Below are 20,809 nucleotides of genomic sequence, written 5' to 3'. Positions count from 1 at the left end.
TAAAACCGATATACATTAGAATTGGCAGAAAAGAAAAGATGGTTTCCGATTTACGATAAAAAACAATAAAAGGTATACTGCTTATAGGGCTACTTTAGATGCATGACGCATAAATGTGAAAGATATGTATTCATCAAACATACTTTAAGACAACAGTTATCAACTAGCTTTAGAAACACAAAGTTTTCTCTTTCTTGTTTTATCCGAATAAAATACCACGACTGACTCTTGTCTTATTTTAGTATATTGTCATTGAAAAAACTAAACTCCAAATATGCAGATCTCTACATAAAATGTGGTCTGAAATAGGATGCGTTATTTTACTCTAAGTTATAACATATATATCAGAACATTATTAATTCTTAAAATATAATGAAATACAGTAAAAAATAATAATATAGGTCTGACCACCGTCAGTTGAAAGGTCATAAACTTTAAGCTTGCGATGAAAATCAGTTAATCTCAAAACATCTGGGAAAATAGATTTACTGTTTTGGTTATAACAGTTTTTATAAAAAAAATTACATCTTCATATGGTACCGTACCTTTCTTACAACGTTTAAGGTGTGTGTGTTTGTGTGTTTTTCTTTTAGCAAAGCCACAACGGGCTATCTGCTGAATGTTTAGGGTTAAAACACATAAAATACGTACTTAGTGAAAATAAACTGGTTCTGAACTTAACTAGTCAATAAAGTAAATATGACGTGAGCAATTCAAACGTAAGAGCTTAGTTAGGCTGGAACCTAATGTGTTCTCAGTTTTCATTCCTTTAGAAAACTTCTAACATTACAGGAGTTGTGTTATATTTAATCATTTGTAACTCAAGTCTTATTGTTTGTAGTTAGTATAAAGGTGCTCTAATTACTGACAAGCAAATACAGTAATAATATATAAACAATATTTCCATGTTGGATTTCTACGTTTTGCTTTACGTCTTTGTAATTACAGCAGTTTATGTTAATGTTTAATGTATACACTGTGGATAACACCATGTAACACAAATTTGGTTCCTGGATAATATGTGTTATTTCTTAGTTGCTTATGTTGTAAAAATACAGAAACTGACCATTATTTCCTTCAAACTTTGCTTTTGTGACCTGGATAATGAAATTTAGAAATTAACCTATTTTCTATGTAAAAACGGGCAAATTTGCACATTTTCATTTACATAAAGGAAGGCAGCTAGTCATCACCATCCACCGCCTACTCTTGGGCTACTCTTTTACTAACGAATATTGGGATTGACCGTCACATTATAATGCCCCCACGAGTGAGAAGGAAAGCAATTTTGGTGCAACGGTGATTCAAACCAGCAATAAAAATGGCTCTTAATGATGGGTTTGGTTATTTAGAACTCTTCACCGTGTAAAAGCAGGATATAAATATTAGATTTAATCACCAAGCATTTCCCCCAGTACATCGGTGACTCTATAATCACCAAGCAGTCCCCCCAGCAAATCGGTAAGTCTATAATCACCAAGCAGTCCCCCCAGCACATCGGTAAGTCTATAATCACCAAGCAGTACCCCCAGCACATCAGTAAATCTATAATCACCAAGCAGTACCCCCAGCACATCGGTAAGTCTATAATCACCAAGCAGTCCCCCCAGCACATCGATAAGACTGTGTATTTACAATGCTAAAATCAGGGGTTTGATTCTCCTCGATGGACTCAACAGGTAACCCGATGTGGTTTTGCAATATTAAAACACACATACACTACCAAACAAAGAAAAAACATATTTAATTGATAATTTGTTGATAACTAAAATCTTATGATAAACAATAGCAGTGTTTTAATTCGAATGTGTTTCATTAAAATTGTTGAATTAGGTCTGAAAGTTCTACCCGTAGAAATATAAATCTTATATTCACATTTCAATCCATCTTAAATAATGGGTTATATTACAAACAAGTATTCCATGTTATGTATAAGTCAGTGGATGTAATTAAAACGTAGCCTGAAAACAATCAACTGAGTAATATAATACAACATTTGGAGTTGCTAACGACAAACAGTTTAATATTTCGAAACTACTTTGAAAAACTAATTTTCGACTATCTGGATTATTAGTAAGTAAAGTATACAACACTCGATATAGCCCTAAAAGGCCCTGTATGACCAGGTGATTAGGGCCCTCGACTCGCAATCTGAGGGTTACTGGTTCGAACCTCCGTCATACCAAACATATTTGCCTTTTCAGCTGTGGGTGCGTTATAAAGTGGCGGTCAATCCTACTAATCGTTGGTAAAAAGATTAGCCCAAGATTAGACGTGGATGGTGATGACTTGCTGACTTCCCTCTAGTCTTACACTGTTAAATTAGGGACGGCTGGCGAGGTTAGCCCTTGTGTAGCTTTGCTCGAAATTCAAAAACAAAAAAACAAACAAGAAAACTCTGAAAACACGCCTTCAAATTTAAAAAAAAAATTACCGAACACCACAGTTCGATTTTGGAAACGGATGTTGAAAACTTAAGTTTAAATTTTGTCGGTTAATTTTCTGTTTGTAGTTGAAAATATATATTGAATTTTAGAAGTGAAAAAGAAATATAATTATAACTCGTTTTTGGAGAGAACAGGATAAAGTTTTCCAAATTTTGAAGTTATAAAAAAGTTAAGAAATACAAATGATAAAATTCAAATCTGATATATACGACTCTGCATTGAGAAATAAAAGTCTTTCATATTACTTTACGACTTTCTTACTAAAGTTAACCTAACAACTCTTTTATTTAAGCCTAATTGCAATACAAACATAGCTTGAAAAAATGCAGAATTTTATATTAAACAATGAAGAATAGATTTTCACAGCAACTCTGTTTAATGTAACGTCGTGACATAAATAATGAGAAATACAAAAATTTACTTACATTTCGACTTTTTTCACTAAGAAGTCCGAGAAAGTGAGTCCTTTTTAATTAATATATGAAAGAATTTTAACATAATTTTGTTTAAAATTCGAGAAATATTGTTAAATCTATGTTGGGATTGACTTCTGACCATAATTCTTGTAATAAAACTTATTATATGTACTTCTCTTCTAAGAGAGACGTATTGAGACTTGTAACATGTTAATATTTTACATTTATTTTAGTGTTGACGATGTATAGTTTTCTTTTTTGCCTATGATGTATATTGTTGGCCGTGTATCGCGCAAGACCCTCTTCTTCTCGAAATGTATAGAACACTCTGAGTGTAGGAATTTATAATGTACTGGATGTATACGTAAACTGGATGTATACGTGGTGGTTGACGGTATCGTTACCAAGCGAACTTTGGTGAACGATCTAGATACTCACATGGTTCGTATAAAAGCAACGCGTCAAGAAAAAGAGTATTATTATTATTGGACACACTACAGTCAGTTTGTAACACGCCTCAGAAGCTATATTGTGATTAACGCTTATTAATTGAAAAAAAACCCAAAAAACTAGAGAATATTACCAGGAACCTTTATAGACTTTGATCATTACAAACCATTTCAATTCAGTGCATTAACCTTGGCCTTTAGCATTTCTACGAGGACATTAAATGTTTTCATTGGTAAAATTCAACTTACATGTAGCGTTAGGCTAACCGAATCAGCTAGCTTAAGCGAGGTGTTACGATATGAGCTCAGAATGAACATGCTCGTCGTGGACCCGGATCATAGATAAAATATTCAGTTCTGAACCGGATATACGACTCAAAATTGTTTGTGAGTTTATAGAACTTGTATATAAACTATCATTTGTAATAAGCGTTATTATAAAGTGTACTATTATTTTTAATTTTATATTAAAATATATTTGTGTTAAAAACAAAGTTGCGTTTGTAAATCTTGATGGCAAATAATATTAATGCATTTAATTAACTACTAAATTAAAATTAAAGCTTCTGGTTATTTGAAATAGTAATACGTAATTACGTAATATAATAAATCGAAGACGCCTCCGAAATGAATTATAATACATAACAGGCTGTAGAAATTCTACGGAAATCATATATGTTTTAAGAGGCATTTTTAATATTTTCTTAGGTAATGTTCAGCTACAGTATTCTAAATTGTGTCACATGGTATGATGCACTTCACATGTCATGAAGCTCTAAAATGCTGTAACCGTTCGGCTACTCCTATTTAAACCTTTTTCTATTAATTACATGTTATTTTATATAATACGTTTTTACATGGAATTGTTCTTCTGAAATAGGTTCGGCATGGTTAGGTGGGTTAAGGCTTCGACCTGTAATCTGAGGGTCGCGGGTTCAAATCTCGGTTGCACCAAACATTCTCGTTCTTTCAGCCGTGGGGGCGTTATAATGTTACAGTCAATCCCACTATTCCTTGGAAAAAGAGTAGCCCAAGAGTTGGCGGTGGGCAGTAAAGACTAGCTGCCTTCCCTCTAGTCTTACACTGCAAAATTAGGGACGGCTAGCACAGATAGCCCTCTGTGCTATCTTCTGTTTGTTTGTTTTGGAATTTCGCACAAAGTTACTCGAGGGCTATCTGTGCTAGCCGTCCCTAATTTTGCAGTGTAAGACTAGAGGGAAGGCAGCTAGTCTTCACTACCCACCGCCAACTCTTGGGCTACTCTTTTTCCAAGGAATAGTTGGATTGACCGCAACTTTATAACGCCCCCACGGCTGGGAGGGCGAGCATGTTTAGCGCGACGCGGGCGCGAACCCGCGACCCTCGGATTACGAGTCGCGCGCCTTACGCGCTTGGCCATGCCGGGCCAACAATCTTCTGAAACAAGTAAAGCACCAAAACAGCTCTTCTTAAAACCTGTATCCAAGTTACATACAGATCCAGGAAACGTGGTGTTCACAGTATTTTCTCCAATATTTTAAATTCCCTAAGTAAATACTACATGAATGCTATTCCTCATATCTACTATCTTTAAGTAGACTAGAAAACAGATTGGACTAAAGGACCTTGAATACCCTGATGTATATCTGAAATCAAAAGAAATACTCAATAAATACCCCAAACGGAAGGTTGTACTTAAAATAAAATACATCTTCAGAAGTATCGCAAACGAAAACTCCTTACCAAATACAAACAAGCTTAAATACCACCTTAAACTTACCAATGTCAGAAATCCTGACCTTGATTATGTCCCCTTCATGAACAAAGGATACTTCTAATAGCTATTATTTCTCTATTACTTTCAGCCACTGAATATATTTTAAGGTTACCCTATAACAGCCTTTCCTTATATGTGTTTCTGTAGATACAACTGGAAAAATAAATTTGGATAACTAAATTATGAAGCAGGAAAAAATATAGGAGTAGGCTGGATAACGTTACGACACCTATTAAAAACCACCAAATATTGTAATGCTAAAACACCCATCCCTACCTTGTTTCCTTACTTTCTGATGCTCCCAATCCTGCTTCTAAATTTGTTATTTTCAAAATTTTAACAACTGTCACACATTGTTTTCAGATAATAAATCTCGTGAGTGACTGGACTCTAGGCCTATCCTTCCAGTAGCTTTTCTTACAGCTAGTTGTCAACACTTCTGATTTTCTTATATTGTTACTATAGTTTTTTTTTCCACCTATTCAGGAATACAGCCTTTTTTTCAGCTATATTAATGCTTAAGTCTCGTTTTGCCTATTCATAATTATCATATTTAGCCTTATTTCAATTCTTACAGTAATGTTCTCTTCGCTGGGACAAAGACTTTCCAAAGTTATCAAAATATAAGTTTATCATCTCGTAATGTTTCTCTAAAAGACATTTTTAAAAACTGCACAGTTTCAAGTACAACCTTAAATTTCATTAGGTTACACTTGGTTTGTAAACAATACAAAGGTAAATTGTACAACTTGTGATTTTCATTTTTAGTCCAGAGTATTAAAACAAAGTAGTTTATGTCCTCACGTCTTAGTTACTGACTGCTACGTATGACAAGAAACGTATTGCATTCTCGTAATCATACAATACGGCTACTAGTATATTATTATTATTTTTTTTAGTAGTGTTACAATGTGGCGTTTGTTATTACGAAGGTTATAAGTAAAACTAAGACAAACGCCCTTAGCCAAAGTACTGTAATACAATCACATGCATTTAAATTTGCATAAGCCAAAGCCAGGAAAAAGTCATACCTTTCCAACAACGTCAATTAGTCAGATATTGATTATTTCAGTTTTAAATCAAATACCTATATGTGAATGACAGTACCAATGGTAAGTAAATATAGTATAATCTATGATGATATTTTTGCATGTAGTATTTATAAAAGAAAGTTATAGAATTCATGGGAACAACAAGCTGGCATGTCACTTGAAATCTTGTGTGCATTCATAAACTGCTTCCGTAAATAGGGTTTGTTAGTTTTTGAGATTCGTGCAAAGCTACACGAGGGCTATGTGCGCTAGTTGTCCCTAATTTAGTAGTGTAAACTAGTCATCACCACCCCCCGCCAACTCTCGGGCTAATCTTTTACAAACGAATAGTGGGATTGACCGTCACATCATAACGTTCTCACGGCTGTAAGGGCCAACGTGTTTGGTGTGACTGGGATTCGAAACCACGACCCTCGAATTACGAGTGGAGCATCTTAACCACCTGGCCCCGTTAAAAAAGGAACTTACCAGATACGAACCTTATCAAGTAAATACGCTGCCAGCCAAAACCTTACGGCCAAAGAACATAAAGAAAAATATGCACTTTGCGTTGTTAGACTCAACCACTTATTTGAGTAGCGCTTCGAAAGATGAAAATAAGAAAATGAAAAATATAAAAAAAAATTTTTAGCATTTAATAGGGAAAATGTGAACATTATGAAATTAGCCTAAATGCTAGCTGGTCAAATTTAAGACTATACAAAAAAAACAGTCCTGAATAGGGTAGGAAATGCCAAACGAGAGGTCTGAGTAATGCACGGCCGTGATTGCGAATAAATTTTACATGGTCGATATAAATGTTTGCAGAAGGCTGGCTGGAATGTTATTCCAAGTGGTGAAGATGGCTTCACGAAGATCATGCACTGTTTGGGATTGACGTCCATTGCTATAAACTTCCCTTGCCATCCACCCCCAAACATTTTCAATGAGGTTCAGTTCGGGCGAACACGCTGGATGGTCCAAAAGAATCACGTTACTCCCCATGAAAAAGTCCTTTGTCCTGCGGGCATTGTGGATTGCAGTATTGTCCTGCTGAAAGATCCAATCATTTCCACACAAGCGAGGGCTTCGTTTCAGTATGGTCTTAATCTTTTGACCGGCTAGTATTTAGGCTAAATCATAGTGTTCACATTTTCCCTATTAAATAATATTTTTTATTTATTTTTCCTTTCTTTATTTTTATCTTTTGAAGCTCTACTCAAATAAGTGGTTGAGTCTAACAACGCAAACTGCATATTTTTTCTTTATGTTCACTGGCCTTAAGGTTTTACCCAGCAGTGTATATGGCTTTTTTTCTGTCGTTCATTACAAAATAGCAAATAAAAGAAAACAAAAAAATTATAAAATAACCCAAACACGTTAAGCTGTCTCCCGTGTCACCACCGACAATCGAACCTTGGACTTTAAGTGTTGTACACATACCACTATACTAGCGGGAGACAAAATATATCGTAAGAACACCACTCTCATTGAAGTTCTTTGCCAAGAGTGGAGTGCTGTCACACAGGCGGAATTTTCAACATGTGTATGCCTGGCAAGGCCATATGGTTAAAGCACTTGACTGGTAATCCGAGGTTCGCGGGTTCGAATCACCGTCACACCAAAGATGCTCACCCTTTCAGCCATGGGGCGTCATAATGTTAGTAAAAGTGGAGCCCAAGAGTTGGCGGTGGGTGGTGATGACTAGCTGCTTTCCCTCTAGTCATACACTGCTAAATTAGGAACGGCTAGCACGGATAGACCTCGAGTAGCTTTTCGCGAAATTCAAACCAAACTAGGTACTAGTTAGAGTAAGAAACACAATTAAAACGTACAGAGACGTGTAATTAGAGATTTCTGTTATTCCCATTATTTTATTTCTATAACAACATTCAGAGTATTTAATACTTTCAAAAGACTCCTGTCATTTATTTTGTTCAGCTAACAAGCGTGAGTTTGAACAGTGTGAAAATTAAGATTACACTGATAACATTATGGCTTTGTTATGGTGTGAATGCTCTTTGAAACTGGTGAAACAAGGTAAGAATTCATTATATGTTTCAAAATACATTAGTATCGGGTCTATTATATTTTCGAACACTTCTTTTTATGTCTACTTTTAAAGCATTTTCGTAAATTAGTCGAATTTATACAGTTTACCGAATTTCGTAGTTTAATTTTGTTCATTTTAATATTCTATTATCCTGTATAAATACTATTTACATATATTGTATCACGTTAGAAGAAGGTTTGTCCAAATGATTATCTTTCATGTTTGCTCTATTTAGAAAAGATGATACAGTGTGTGTCAAAACATCGTACCAAAATATGAATATCATAAAACTTAGATGTAAATAAGCTGTAATCCATATAGCAGTTGACATTTTGAAATTTTTCTTTGACAACTTCACATACACCAGAGTCCATACTTGGCCATACTTAATGTGGCTTCTGTTAACTTTGAGATGGAAATTTTTTGTTTTATAATGCCGTGGAAGTTACTGGTCGCTTTTATAAAGAATTGTAACTAACTTATGGCAAGTTCTAGTAATATATGATATACTTCTCCAGTGTTAGGAACATGTTTATTACTTACAAATGATTTCAGATTTGTTCAGACTTGTTGGCAGTTAAAGCATAATAATATTTGATACATCAGAGAATTTGGTTGACTTGATGCTATGTTTTGTCGATCAAATATACATACACCACAGAATATTATTTGAACTACACATATATATATTTCAAACTTAAAACAATGCAAGTTCTTCCACGTCAAGGAAAATATCCACGTGTAACTTGAAACATCCTACGTTAAACATTAGCTTTAGGAAGACCGTGACAGTAGGTTACTATTATTATTTCGAGGTAACATATCTTTATCATATGTCACCACTAATAAATTGCTACAAAACATGTAGTATATCTCATAACAAGCTACCATGAACGAACAAATGAACCAAACGTTACAAAACAATAAGTTCGCTCCATAACAAGCTACCATGAACGAACAAGTGAATCAAACGTTACAAAACATGCAGTAAATCATATAACAACCTACCATAAACAATAACTTAATGAAACGTTACAAAACACGTAGAAAATCACATAACCCATTATGAACGGATAACTTAACAAAACGTTACGAAACATGTAGCAAATCATGCAACAAGTTACCACGAACGGACAAGTTAACAAATCCGTGTAAAACATGTAGTAAATCGTATAACAACCTATCATAAGCAAACAATTTAATAAAACGTTATAAAACATATAGAAATTCACATAACATCCTATCATGTACAGACAAATTATTAAAACGCTACAAAAATGGGGTACATCACACAACCTACTGTCATCAAGGGAAAAGTTAACAAAACGTTAAACAGGATGTAATACGTCACAAAACAACTTACCATGAACGGACAAGTGAACCAAACTTCCGTTCCTTTTTCGATCTGGCGATCTGTCGAAGAAGTTCACAATACAAGTATACGTTCCCTGATCGTGTTCTTGCAAGTTGGATAAATGGAGAGACGCTTGACCCGTGAGAGACACGCGTCCATCGTAGCCTTCACCAACGTGAGGTGGATAACCAGCGTACCAGATATAAATAGGAATTTTTATGCCTTTTTTATGCCACTGGATAATGTACGGGACGGGTACACCTTCAGGAAACTTGAAGGAACATGGTAAAACTACATCTTCTCCAAGAAGTGCCTTCACCTTTTCTGCTAAGCGTTTGTGATGGTAACCTGTTAAAAATATAGAGAAATATATTCTGGTATCATGGTAACCTGTTAAAATATAGAGAAACATATTCTGGTATCATGGTAACCTGTTAAAAATATAGAGAAACATATTCTGGTGTCATGGTAACCTGTTAAAATATAGAGAAACATATTCTGGTATCATGGTAACCTGTTAAAATATAGAGAAACATATTCTGGTATCATGGTAACCTGTTAAAAATATATAGAAACATATTTTGATGTCATTATACAAACAAAGCAAATCACCATAAATACTTATAGCTTTGTTCTCTATCAAATACAAATACCAAAGCTAATTAATGATGCTAGATAAACGCGTACAGTCATGTGAAAAAGTTAAAACACCCTATGAAAGCCTGTGTATTTTTGTAACATTTTTGGATGTATAGATAATTAATCTCAATTTTAACAATACTGAGAGATTATAGGAATATAACTAAACAATTAAAACTGAACAAAAGACTTTTCAAGATCTTTTGTAAATGTAATTATACAAAAATGCATATTCTAACTGAGGTAAAAATTAGGACACCCCTAATTCATTCCCACTTAAAATGGCTCAACCACACATAGGTGTATCACACTAGGTGCACATGATTAGAAGATTGTTACTCAGCAAGTTGAATGAGGCTTGCCCTATTGAAACCTCAGAGGTTTAGTTTGGTGTGCTCCTGACTGTTGAAGTGAGAGTGAGCACCATGGTGTGAACAAAAGAGCTGTCTGAGGCCTTCAGAAAGAAAATTGTAGCAGCTTATGAGTCTGGTAAGGGATTTAAAAAATTCCAAAGGATTTTGAAATCTGACATTCCACTGTCCGGAAAAAAAAAAAACAAGTGGAGGGCTTTCAAAACAACTACCAACATGTCCAGGTCTGGTCGTCCAAGCAAGTTCACCCCGAGAGCAGACCGCAAGATGCCAAAGGAGGTCTCCAAACACCCTAACATGTCATCACGGGACCTACAGCAGGCTCTGGCTACTGTTAATGTGAAAGTACATGCCTCTACAATCAAAAAGAGACTGCACAAGTTTAACTGGCATGGGAGATGTGCAAGGAGGAAACCTTTGCTCTGTAAGAGAAACATCAAGGCCAGACTGAAGTTTGCCAGAGAGAATTTTGACAAAGACCAGGACTTCTGGAATAATGTTCTTTTAGGCAGATGAGTCCAAATTTGAGTTATTTGGACACCAGAGCAGAGGATATATTTGGCGTAAACCAAATACAGCATTCCAGGAAAAGAACCTCATACCAATTGTGAAGCATGGAGGTGGAAGTGTCATGGTTTGGGGTTGCTTTGCTGGACAGCTAACAATCATAGAATCCACCATGCATTCTACTGTGTATCAGAGGGTGCTTGAGGATCATGTGAGACCATCTGAAAGAAAATTAAAGCTGAAGCGGAACTGGATCCTGCAACACAACAATGACCAAAAACATACAAGTAAATCCACCAAGGACTGGCTGAAAACTAAGAAATGGAGAGTCCTGGAATGGCCGAGTCAAAGCCCAGATCTTAATCCCATTGAGATACTGTGGGGTGACTTGAAACGGGCTGTAGATGCAAGAAACCCCTCAAACATCTCACAGCTGAAAGAATTCTGCATTGAGGAGTGGGGCACACTTTCTTCAGACTGATGTCAGAGACTGGTAGATGGCTACAAGAAGCGTCTCACTGCAGTTATTTCAGCCAAAGGGGGTGACACTAGCTATTAGGGGTAGGGTGTCCTAACTTTTTCCTCAGTTAGAATATGAAGTTTTGTTGCATGACATTTACAGAAGATCTTGAAAAGTCTTTTCTTCAGTTTTAATTGTTTAGTTATATTCCTATAATCTCTCAGTATTGTTGAAATTGAGATTAAATATCTATATATCCAAAAAATGTTACAAAAATACACAGGCTCTCAGAGGGTGTCTTAACTTTTTCACATGACTGTAGGTTTAAGAGGTCTTGACAGAAATGAATATAAACTGTTTAACACGAGCGCTTTAGAAAAGTGGACCTTTCTTCTTCGAGAGCAGACTAGGATTGGCGTTTTAATCGAATGAGTGCGTTAAGTTTGCCTTTAAAAGAGAAGGATACACCGTTCGAAAGTGCTCGGGCTATAAGCCCAAAACTAAGGTGTTGTACATTTGTCTAACACATCGAGTGAAGTCTGCGTCGGTTTGCTTTCATTCCCTATAATAAATAGTAAGCCTATAAGGATATGGAATCAACGCACTCGGGTTTAATGTATTTATATGTTATTTTCTTCAGAAGACCGAAAGGATTTTTGGTATGATTTAGGTGAAAATGACGTCACAAAACTGTATGCGTATTTTATACAGGTATGCTGCTGTTATGGTGTTAAAATAAAAACCCATAAAACGCTATTACGTCTACTTATATATATGTATAAACAATATGGAACAGATAAGTTTAACCGTGAAATTCATCAAAAAAAAAATTGGTTTTATTCACTTTAATTTAGGAGAGGAGTTAGAAATGGAAAACATTTCTCACACTGATTATTTACCTCAGAGTAAAATGTTGAGAGAAAGAAAAAAAAATCAATTGTGATTGTGAGTCACAAGCAGCAAAACGTATTGCAACAAATGCGACAGGTAAAGACTTTACAAGAAAGGGAAACACGTCTTGACAGCTGAATAAATACACAATCTGTTCATCGTCAAGCCGACACAGCAAGAATGACAATTTTATATGAAGTGACGTCATCTGCCATGCAGAGCACTGATCGCAAAAAAAACAAAAAAACAATCACAAAACATCAAGATCTGAAAATCGGCCCTCTGTTCAGGTAATATCCAGGCAATGCTGGACAGGGAAGGTTATCACACATGTAAGTACATAAAACTATAAACTAAAACTAACACATTTACGACAAAATCTTTTCGTAAGTAAAATGCATTTATTAGTACAACAACAAGCAAAACCCATGTTACATAAACAATTATTAAATAAATGGCCCGGCATGGCCAGGTGGGTTTAGGCGTTCGACCCGTAATCTGAGGGATGCCGGTTCAAATCTCCGTCGCACAAAACTTGTTCGCCCTTTTAGCCGTTTGGGCGTTATAAAGTAACGGTCAATCCCATTATTCGTTGGTAAAAGAGTAGCCCAAGAGTTGGTGGTGGGTAGTGATGACTAGCTACCTTCCCTCTAGTCTTGCCCCCCGCTAGTAAAGCGGTATGTCTACGGATTTACAACGCTAAGGTCAGGAGTTCGATTCCCTCGCTGGGCTCAGCAGATAGCCCGATGTAACTTTGCTCTAATAAAACTCACAGACACACTCTCTAGTCTTACATTGCAACATTAGGGACTGCTAGCTCAGATAGCTTTCGTGTAACTTTGTGTGAAATTTAAAAATAAACGAACACTTAATTAAACAACAGGTGGTAATTATTAACCGTCTAATAATAATTGAAAATAAGTCAATAATAATAGGAATAACGTTATAATTAATTACGTTTTTACAAGGTTGAAATGTATTTCAGATAATAATGAAGGTATACCTCCTACTGTATATTCTAATATAGTTTTTTAATGTATTACTTGAACATAGAAACATTCGTTTATTCCTAGAAAAGATGAAGCACTTTGTAAATCTCGGATAGCTTAGTATTCCGGAACATGTAGTAGTATGCACATATTATCCAGAGGTTCTGATAATTTCCTTTCTCCACATAACAGACGAATTCAACAACACTAAATCTAGTTCGAGCTAATAAAATTAAGACTTACAATAGACGTGTGCATTTAGTTCATACCATACAAAACGTATGTAATTATCACAGTCTTCGGAGTATTTTGCTACCCTAATTCGTTTTGCAAATATCCGTATTGTATAACCACATATGTATGTGGCTGATAGGGCGAGTATGTTTGGTTTGATGAGGACTCGAGCCTCCGACCTTCACATTACGAGTCCAGCACCCTAACCACCTGGCCATCCAAGGCCTAAAAAGAAAGTATTAAGGTCACCAGGTCTTCTTTTGTTTCGTAAGCCGATTTGGGTTAATGAATATATTATACGCTTTTATTTCTCGTGCGATCGAATCTCCGTCACACCAAACATGATCGCTCTTTCTGCCGTGGGGCGTTATAATGTTCCGGTCATTTCCACTAACTAATGTCTACCCACAAATTAGCGTTGTGACGTTATAGTTACTAATATTGTGGAAAAGAACTTTACTTATAACGTGAGTTCAGTTACGTTTTTTTAATGTATTAAGAGTCTGCTATATAACTCAATTGTGATAAAAATATTTATCAGGTCATTCAATAAGTAATGACCGAAAATTTAACACACAAAGTGTATCATCACTTCTGTCTTCGTAGAAGGTTTTAATAACTAAAACATGTAGTAGAACGTGTATAAAAATGTTCAGACAAATAAAAAAAATAACCCAACTAAACTTTTTCACATCTTTAATTAAATAAACCCTTATGAAGATGGATGTGTCTGAGGAGCACATTAGGCATATAATGTTTTATGAGTTTAATAAAGACAAAAGTGCTGCAGAAACTACACAAAACATTCAAGGTGTTTATGGTGCGGAGTCTCTCAATGAAAGAAAATGTCGAAGGTGGTTTCAGAAGTTCAGATCAGGTAACTACAGCTTATCTGATGCTCCACCTTCAGGTAGTCCTGTTGAATATAATGATGACTTCCTGCTAGCTGCACTTGATGAAGATTGTGTTGTAACAGTTCAAGAACTTTAACAATAGCTTAATTCAACTATTCAACAGTTCACTATCATCTGCAACAGCTTGGAAAGGTGTCAACACTTGGAAAATTGGTCCCCATTAGTTGACAGAAGCCAACCTTAGAGCAAGAGTGGATATTTTTAGTTCTCTGCACTCTGAACGTAACACACCTTTCTTGAACAAGTTAGTAACGGGAGATAAAAAAATGTAAAAACTGTTAAGCACCGCAGAAAATAGCTCAGTGCAGGTAAACTGGCTAAAGCATAGCTAACAATAGATCTCTACCCTAGGAAAGTCTCGTTAAGCATTTGGTGGGATATTGTTGGTGTGATCCACTTTGAGTTGCTGCCACTCAATGTAACGATTACATCAGACTTCTATTGTCAACATTTAGAGCGCTGGAATGTTACACTAAAAGAAAAGAGGCTTGCATTAATCAGTCATAAAGGTGTTGTGTTACACCAGGATAATACACGACCCCATACAGCAAGAATCACATCTGCAAAGACTGAAGATCTAGACTGGGAAAACTTCCACATCTTCCTTATTCTCCAGACCTTGCCTCATCTGATTATCGTCTATTCCGAAGTTCGCACAACTGTTTTGATGGAAAAGAACTTGGAACACATGAAGGTGTTAATATTATTCTCTATACATTCTTTTCCTCTAAACCCCAGGAATTTTACAGAAGTGGTATTCAGAAGTTTGTGAATTGTTGTCAGGAAGTAATTAATAATAATGGAACATACATTATTGATTAAATAACATTAAAAGCGTTTGAAATCCCTTCTCTTTTCCTCAACTTCAAATCGGATATTACTTAAGGGATGGCCTGATTTAACAAAGCAATTGACTGTCCACCAACTCGGTTTAAATAGATGGATAAAACTGGAAATCTGGAGCAATCTCGTCTGTATATATCTATTTATATGTTTTTGAATTTCGCGCAAAGCTACACGAGAGCTATCTGCGCTAGCCGTTCCTAATTTAGCAGTGTTTATTTCCTGTGTTACATTGGAAGTTAATTAATCTACTGTAGAACTTGCTTTACAAACGTGATGATGCGTAAGTCTTTGTTGACATATTCCAGACGCTCTGGCGATCTTTGCAATGTAACGAAAAGGTTTGTTGACATACATTATGCACAACAAAGGATGGTCGGAACTTAATTTGACATATTTCTGGCTAGATTATCAAAACAAATCTGTCAGAATAATGCCTCATAACACTAACAATATACAGTTTAAGTAATTTTATCACACAATATGACCTTTCAAACTTACTTGCTCAGCCAACTTAGATCATTCTGATTAAAATTAAAGATTACTCATGCAAACAGTGTCAGCTAGTTCGTTAGTTCTTGTATTTAAAACGGTCTAACAAATCTCACTCTACTATATATGTGTGGTTACCTGTGCACTTTCGTTAAGGAAAGATAATGTCATCTTAAATATTTTAAAATACAATGAATAATAACGGTTATTACAAATAATGGTTTATATATAAGAGTTTTACGAACTTACAAACAATACTGAGTCTCATATCTTGTCTGGAATTAAATATTTTGTCGACGGTTCAAGAAGATCGAGTTAATCCTATGTTGATGCACAGCTATAATTTAGTAAAGCTACCTAGCTGCCTCACAAGCACACGTAAGTTTTTCACCGTCGATGGTGTATCAACATATTCATAGTCCGAAGTTAATTCTTTGAAGCTGAACGATTCGTAATGTTCGAAATCTCAAACGTCCCTGAACAAATATATGTGGTTTTCCTATTAATAAGCGCTTATAGTATACCGACTGTAGCAAACCAGCAATGTATATTATTTCTTGGCGCGTCGGTTTACAATCCTAAAGAGGAGTTCTCGGAAGTTCAATAAGCAACAATGCAAAACACATATTGTTGATTCTTATATTCAAGAATCTTCCACAAATTTAGAGATTAGGCGGGACTTTCGTAGTACACACTAAACAATATAAGGTACGTATACTTCCAAATTTATATCCAACTGAAACAATCACTAGCATGGAAATAAATATACATTAATAAATCCGTCAAAAGTTAGGAATTCCGCTAACTTTATGTAGTAGGACTTTTCTTTGGTAAAGCGCGATATTTGTTTCTAAAGAAATATTCACCAACGGCTGTTGTACAAAACAAGATCTATTGTTCGTGGATTTCTTAAGTTAGGTGTAGTTATTGTTGCTTTCGTTAATATTGGTTATACTAGTTAGTGTATCAAATGCATACATTCTTTTATTTCTTTTCTAGATCATTGTCATTGTTTTATTGTAAGAATTGTTTTTCACGGTACTTAGGACTAATATAAATCTTCTAAACTGGATGAATCTTTTGAAATATTATTGGGATTACGGCCGAAAATGTTGCTAACGTGAAGAGTAGCCAACTAACTAAACAGTGCATACTGTTTATAAGTAGAAAGGTTGGAAAATATATGTATTTATCTATCGGATCTGAATTTGTGGTTCGTAACGAACTAGTAATCTGAGAGTTGTGGGTTCGAATCCCCGTCGCACCAAACATGCTCGCCCTTTCAGCCGTGGAGGCGTTATAATCTGACGGTTAATCTCATTATTCGTTGATAAAAGAGTAGCCCAAGAATTGGCATGGGTGGTAATGACTAATTGCCTTCCCTCTAGTCTTACACTACTAAACTAGGAACGGCTAGCACAGTTAGCCCTCGAGTAGCTTTGTGCGAAATTAAAAAACAAACAAAACCCAACGTTTTGGACTCCAAGAACAGATTTCTATTTTTGCCACTAATAAGCCTTAACTAGAAGTTTTCGGGAGAAGTGTTTCAAAAATAGCAAACTCATAAAATATTCGCGTCTAATCAAATTTAGAGTATAACAGATAAAATAAACTTGTATGCATTTTAACAATTAATTCCTACTTAGTTATGTTAAATAAAAGCACTACTTACTCGTAGAAATTACAAACATTGTGCAAACTATTTCAAGATGGATTTCACAAATAAAAACCAAATAAAATGTTACTTATCCTCAATTTAACATCTGTGGACTTCCTACCGGTCGCAACATCTTTCACACTGAATTCAAATGATTGGAAAACTAAGACGTTATGAATTGTGTATTATTTAACACACACTGGACTACCAGTTCTTTTAGAAAGGTGTGAATGTCATATAATTATTAAATTTACATTCATTGAAAATATCTATATATATATAGAATATATACTGTTTCAGTTCACTTTTATTCCCCAAAATCCCAGCCTGTTAATGATGTATATCAATTCTGAATCCGTAACGTACAAAGAACTGTATACGTAACAAGTAATATGCTTATCATATTTATTCTCCAGTCTTCGGTCTACAAACTAAAACTGCTGAGTAGTGAGAAGATGATCACACCATTTCCAAACCAAAATGTAAAATTTATTACACCATTTCCATGCCAAATTATAAAGATTATTGCACTATTTCCAAGCCAGGGTGTGAAGATGAGTATATTATTTCCACGCTAGGGTGTAAAATTTATTTCACCATTTCCATGCCAAAGTGTAAAGATTATTGCATTATTTCCATGCCAGTGTGCAATGATGATTATACTATTTAGATGCCAGGGTGTAAAAGTAATTAAATTATTTTCAAGCCAGAGTGTAAAAATGTTTACAGTGTTTCCACACATTAGCCATAGGCGTATATCAATAATGGCCGTTAATCCAACTTCTCCAGAATCTTATCTTGTTTTATTTTAAGTGCATATCTCATGTAATGGATCTAGAGAAACTGCTTCCTTTACTCTTGGAGGGTACTTTTATCCAAGGAAATTTTAAGCTACTTCCACGAGTCCTGATTTACACGTTGTTTTCAAAGGATATTTCTGTCTGTGTCCATTATATTTTTGTTTTAATTCTTACGTGACCCAAAAATATTCATCCTAATGACACATTATATGATAATATTCATAGGAATATATGATATAGTTAGAATGATACCTCGTAAAGCAAACGATAAAGACAGAGCAGTTGCAGAACATGTTGAGGAAAGGTGAGTTAAACTTTTTATTATACTTTATTTACTGCAACAGAGAAATAGCGTCACATAAGAAACAGATGGCTTACTAGTACCAAGTATGGCATTAACTATCTTACTTGCTCAGTGATTAGGAAGGAATCTGTTTCTTATCTGACGTTAGTGGTAATAATCGAATATTCTTCATGAAGCACTGCAATAATAATACCCGAATGCACCCCTCGTCTTCTCAAAGGACGTAATTTCCTCTGGCCCAAGACACCCAAAAACCTATGTTACTTTGTTCGACCACGGTTTTCACATCCACCAGTTATCCGTCAGCCTCCAAAAAGAGAAATCACCCTCCACGTCTAGAAAAAAATTGATCAAGCTAATTCTGTCACATGTAACCTTACCAATGAACCCTTTCTTTTTCTGGGCATCACGTACCAACGACCCAGAATATTCCACGCTAACACAACCCTTCCCAAACACAAATAAATGTATATGCAATATACACCAACTCAAAATTTCCTGAAAGAGCTAATTTATCCGTAGCACTGTAGTTTATTAACTTCAATAGAGAAATACGATCGGTAAACCTGCCTTTGTCTATTATTACAGCATTGAAGTGACAAAAGTAATTTGGAGTGTGAAGATTTGTTTCCTCACGAATATTTATCTAGGTTTTACACTTGGGGTGTGTATGTGTCCTGCGGACAAGCTTACTCAATTCGTTTTCCCCCTTTCCCCATTAACGTGACCTGCATACGATTAAAAGCAATAGAACAGAACTTCAGAAGGTAGTAAATTTGCATAAGGAAAAGTATCCACGAATTGTAATTGCTATTAACGAGTGAGCATTAACGCTTTTCCTACACACGCAATGCCTAACAAGTAAGCTTGATACAAAATATTGATTCAAAAGGCACTAGCCAGACAGGAGTCGGACTTCTTTGTTTATAACGTTTTAAGGACGCTAACGCATTTAAAGACAGGAATACTGTTTTATAAACGTGTGTGTGTGAGGTTTGGATGTTTGGAATAAGCATAGAGCAACAAAGTGGGTTATCTGTGCTCTGCCTACCGCGGGTATCGAAACTAGGTTTCTAATGGTGTCAGCTGTGTACAACTGTGCCATTAGGGGGCATGTGTGTGTGTGTTTTAGATTTATTCATAATAAACTCACTCGCATCCTGCTAATTTCAATACATCGGGCCGCATCGGTCTTACTGCTGCATCCTTCTAATTTCAATACATTGGGCCACATCGGGCTTACTGTTGTGTCCTGCTAATTTCAATACATCGGGCCGCATCGGTCTTACTGCTGTGTTCCGCTAATTTCAATACACTGGGCCACATCGGGCTTACTGCTGTGTCCACCGAGGGAAATCGAATCGTTGATGTTAACGTTATAATTCCGTAGACTTAATGCAGTCCCAGCGGGGGACATCAATGTAGTAAACTAAATGCATGGATAATTTTCCAAAATATAATGTCGAGTATTGGTTGTCATGAATGTTTCTATAACTTACCATAGTTTTATTTATGTGGCCCCGGATGGCCCGGTGATCAAGGCATTCGAGGATCGCTGATTCGAATCCCCGTCACACCAAACATGCTCGAGTTTTCAGCCGTGTGGGTGATATAATGCGACGGTCAATCCCACTATTCGTTAGTAAAATAGTAGCCCAAGAGATGGCGGTGGATGGTGATGACTAGCTGCCTTCCCTCTAGTCTTACACTGCTAAATTAGGGACGGCTAGCGCAGATAGCCCTCGTGTAGCTTTGCAAAAAAATTCAAAACAAACCAAACGAATTTATGTTTAAACAGGAGCGTTGTCAACAAATTAGCCCTTTTGAAAAGAAACTACGTCTCTGCATGATATAGTTTTGGCTATTTATCATTTACTGTCCCTCGGTGAAACAGCGGTGAGTTTTTGGATCAAAACCTTAAAATTAGGGTGTTCTCAGTGGACACAGCAGATAGCCCGATGTGGCTTTATTGTAATAAAACACATACACATCATATCGTTCGCTAACGAAACACTTCACAAGTTTATATCTAAATATTCAAATTCTGATTATAAATGAAAAAAAAACATTGCTAAAAATTGAAGTACGAATCACTATTGTTACACAGAAGATTTGATTTCTTGGTGGCTATCGGTGGAAATTCGAACCAAACCCAGTTATCTCAAGTCTCCCGTGTAATCATTGTGACAGAAAAGTTTGTAA

General features: G+C 35.7%; 1 protein-coding gene across 1 annotated transcript in view; it reads right to left on the bottom strand.

The window, feature by feature from the left end:
* LOC143233215 (protein turtle-like) overlaps positions 1–20,809 on the bottom strand; it is a 266,135-nt gene that overhangs the window by 49,109 nt on the left and 196,217 nt on the right. The window contains exon 2 of the mRNA XM_076469189.1: positions 9,516–9,854. Coding sequence (XP_076325304.1) covers positions 9,516–9,854 — 339 coding nt within the window. The remainder of the gene's footprint in view (positions 1–9,515; positions 9,855–20,809) is intronic.

The sequence above is a fragment of the Tachypleus tridentatus genome, chromosome 1 (assembly GCF_004210375.1).
Source record: "Tachypleus tridentatus isolate NWPU-2018 chromosome 1, ASM421037v1, whole genome shotgun sequence".
NCBI classification, from domain to species: Eukaryota; Metazoa; Arthropoda; class Merostomata; order Xiphosura; family Limulidae; genus Tachypleus; species Tachypleus tridentatus.
Note: the sequence above shows the minus strand (reverse complement) of the source record. Positions and strands in the feature narration are given on the sequence as shown.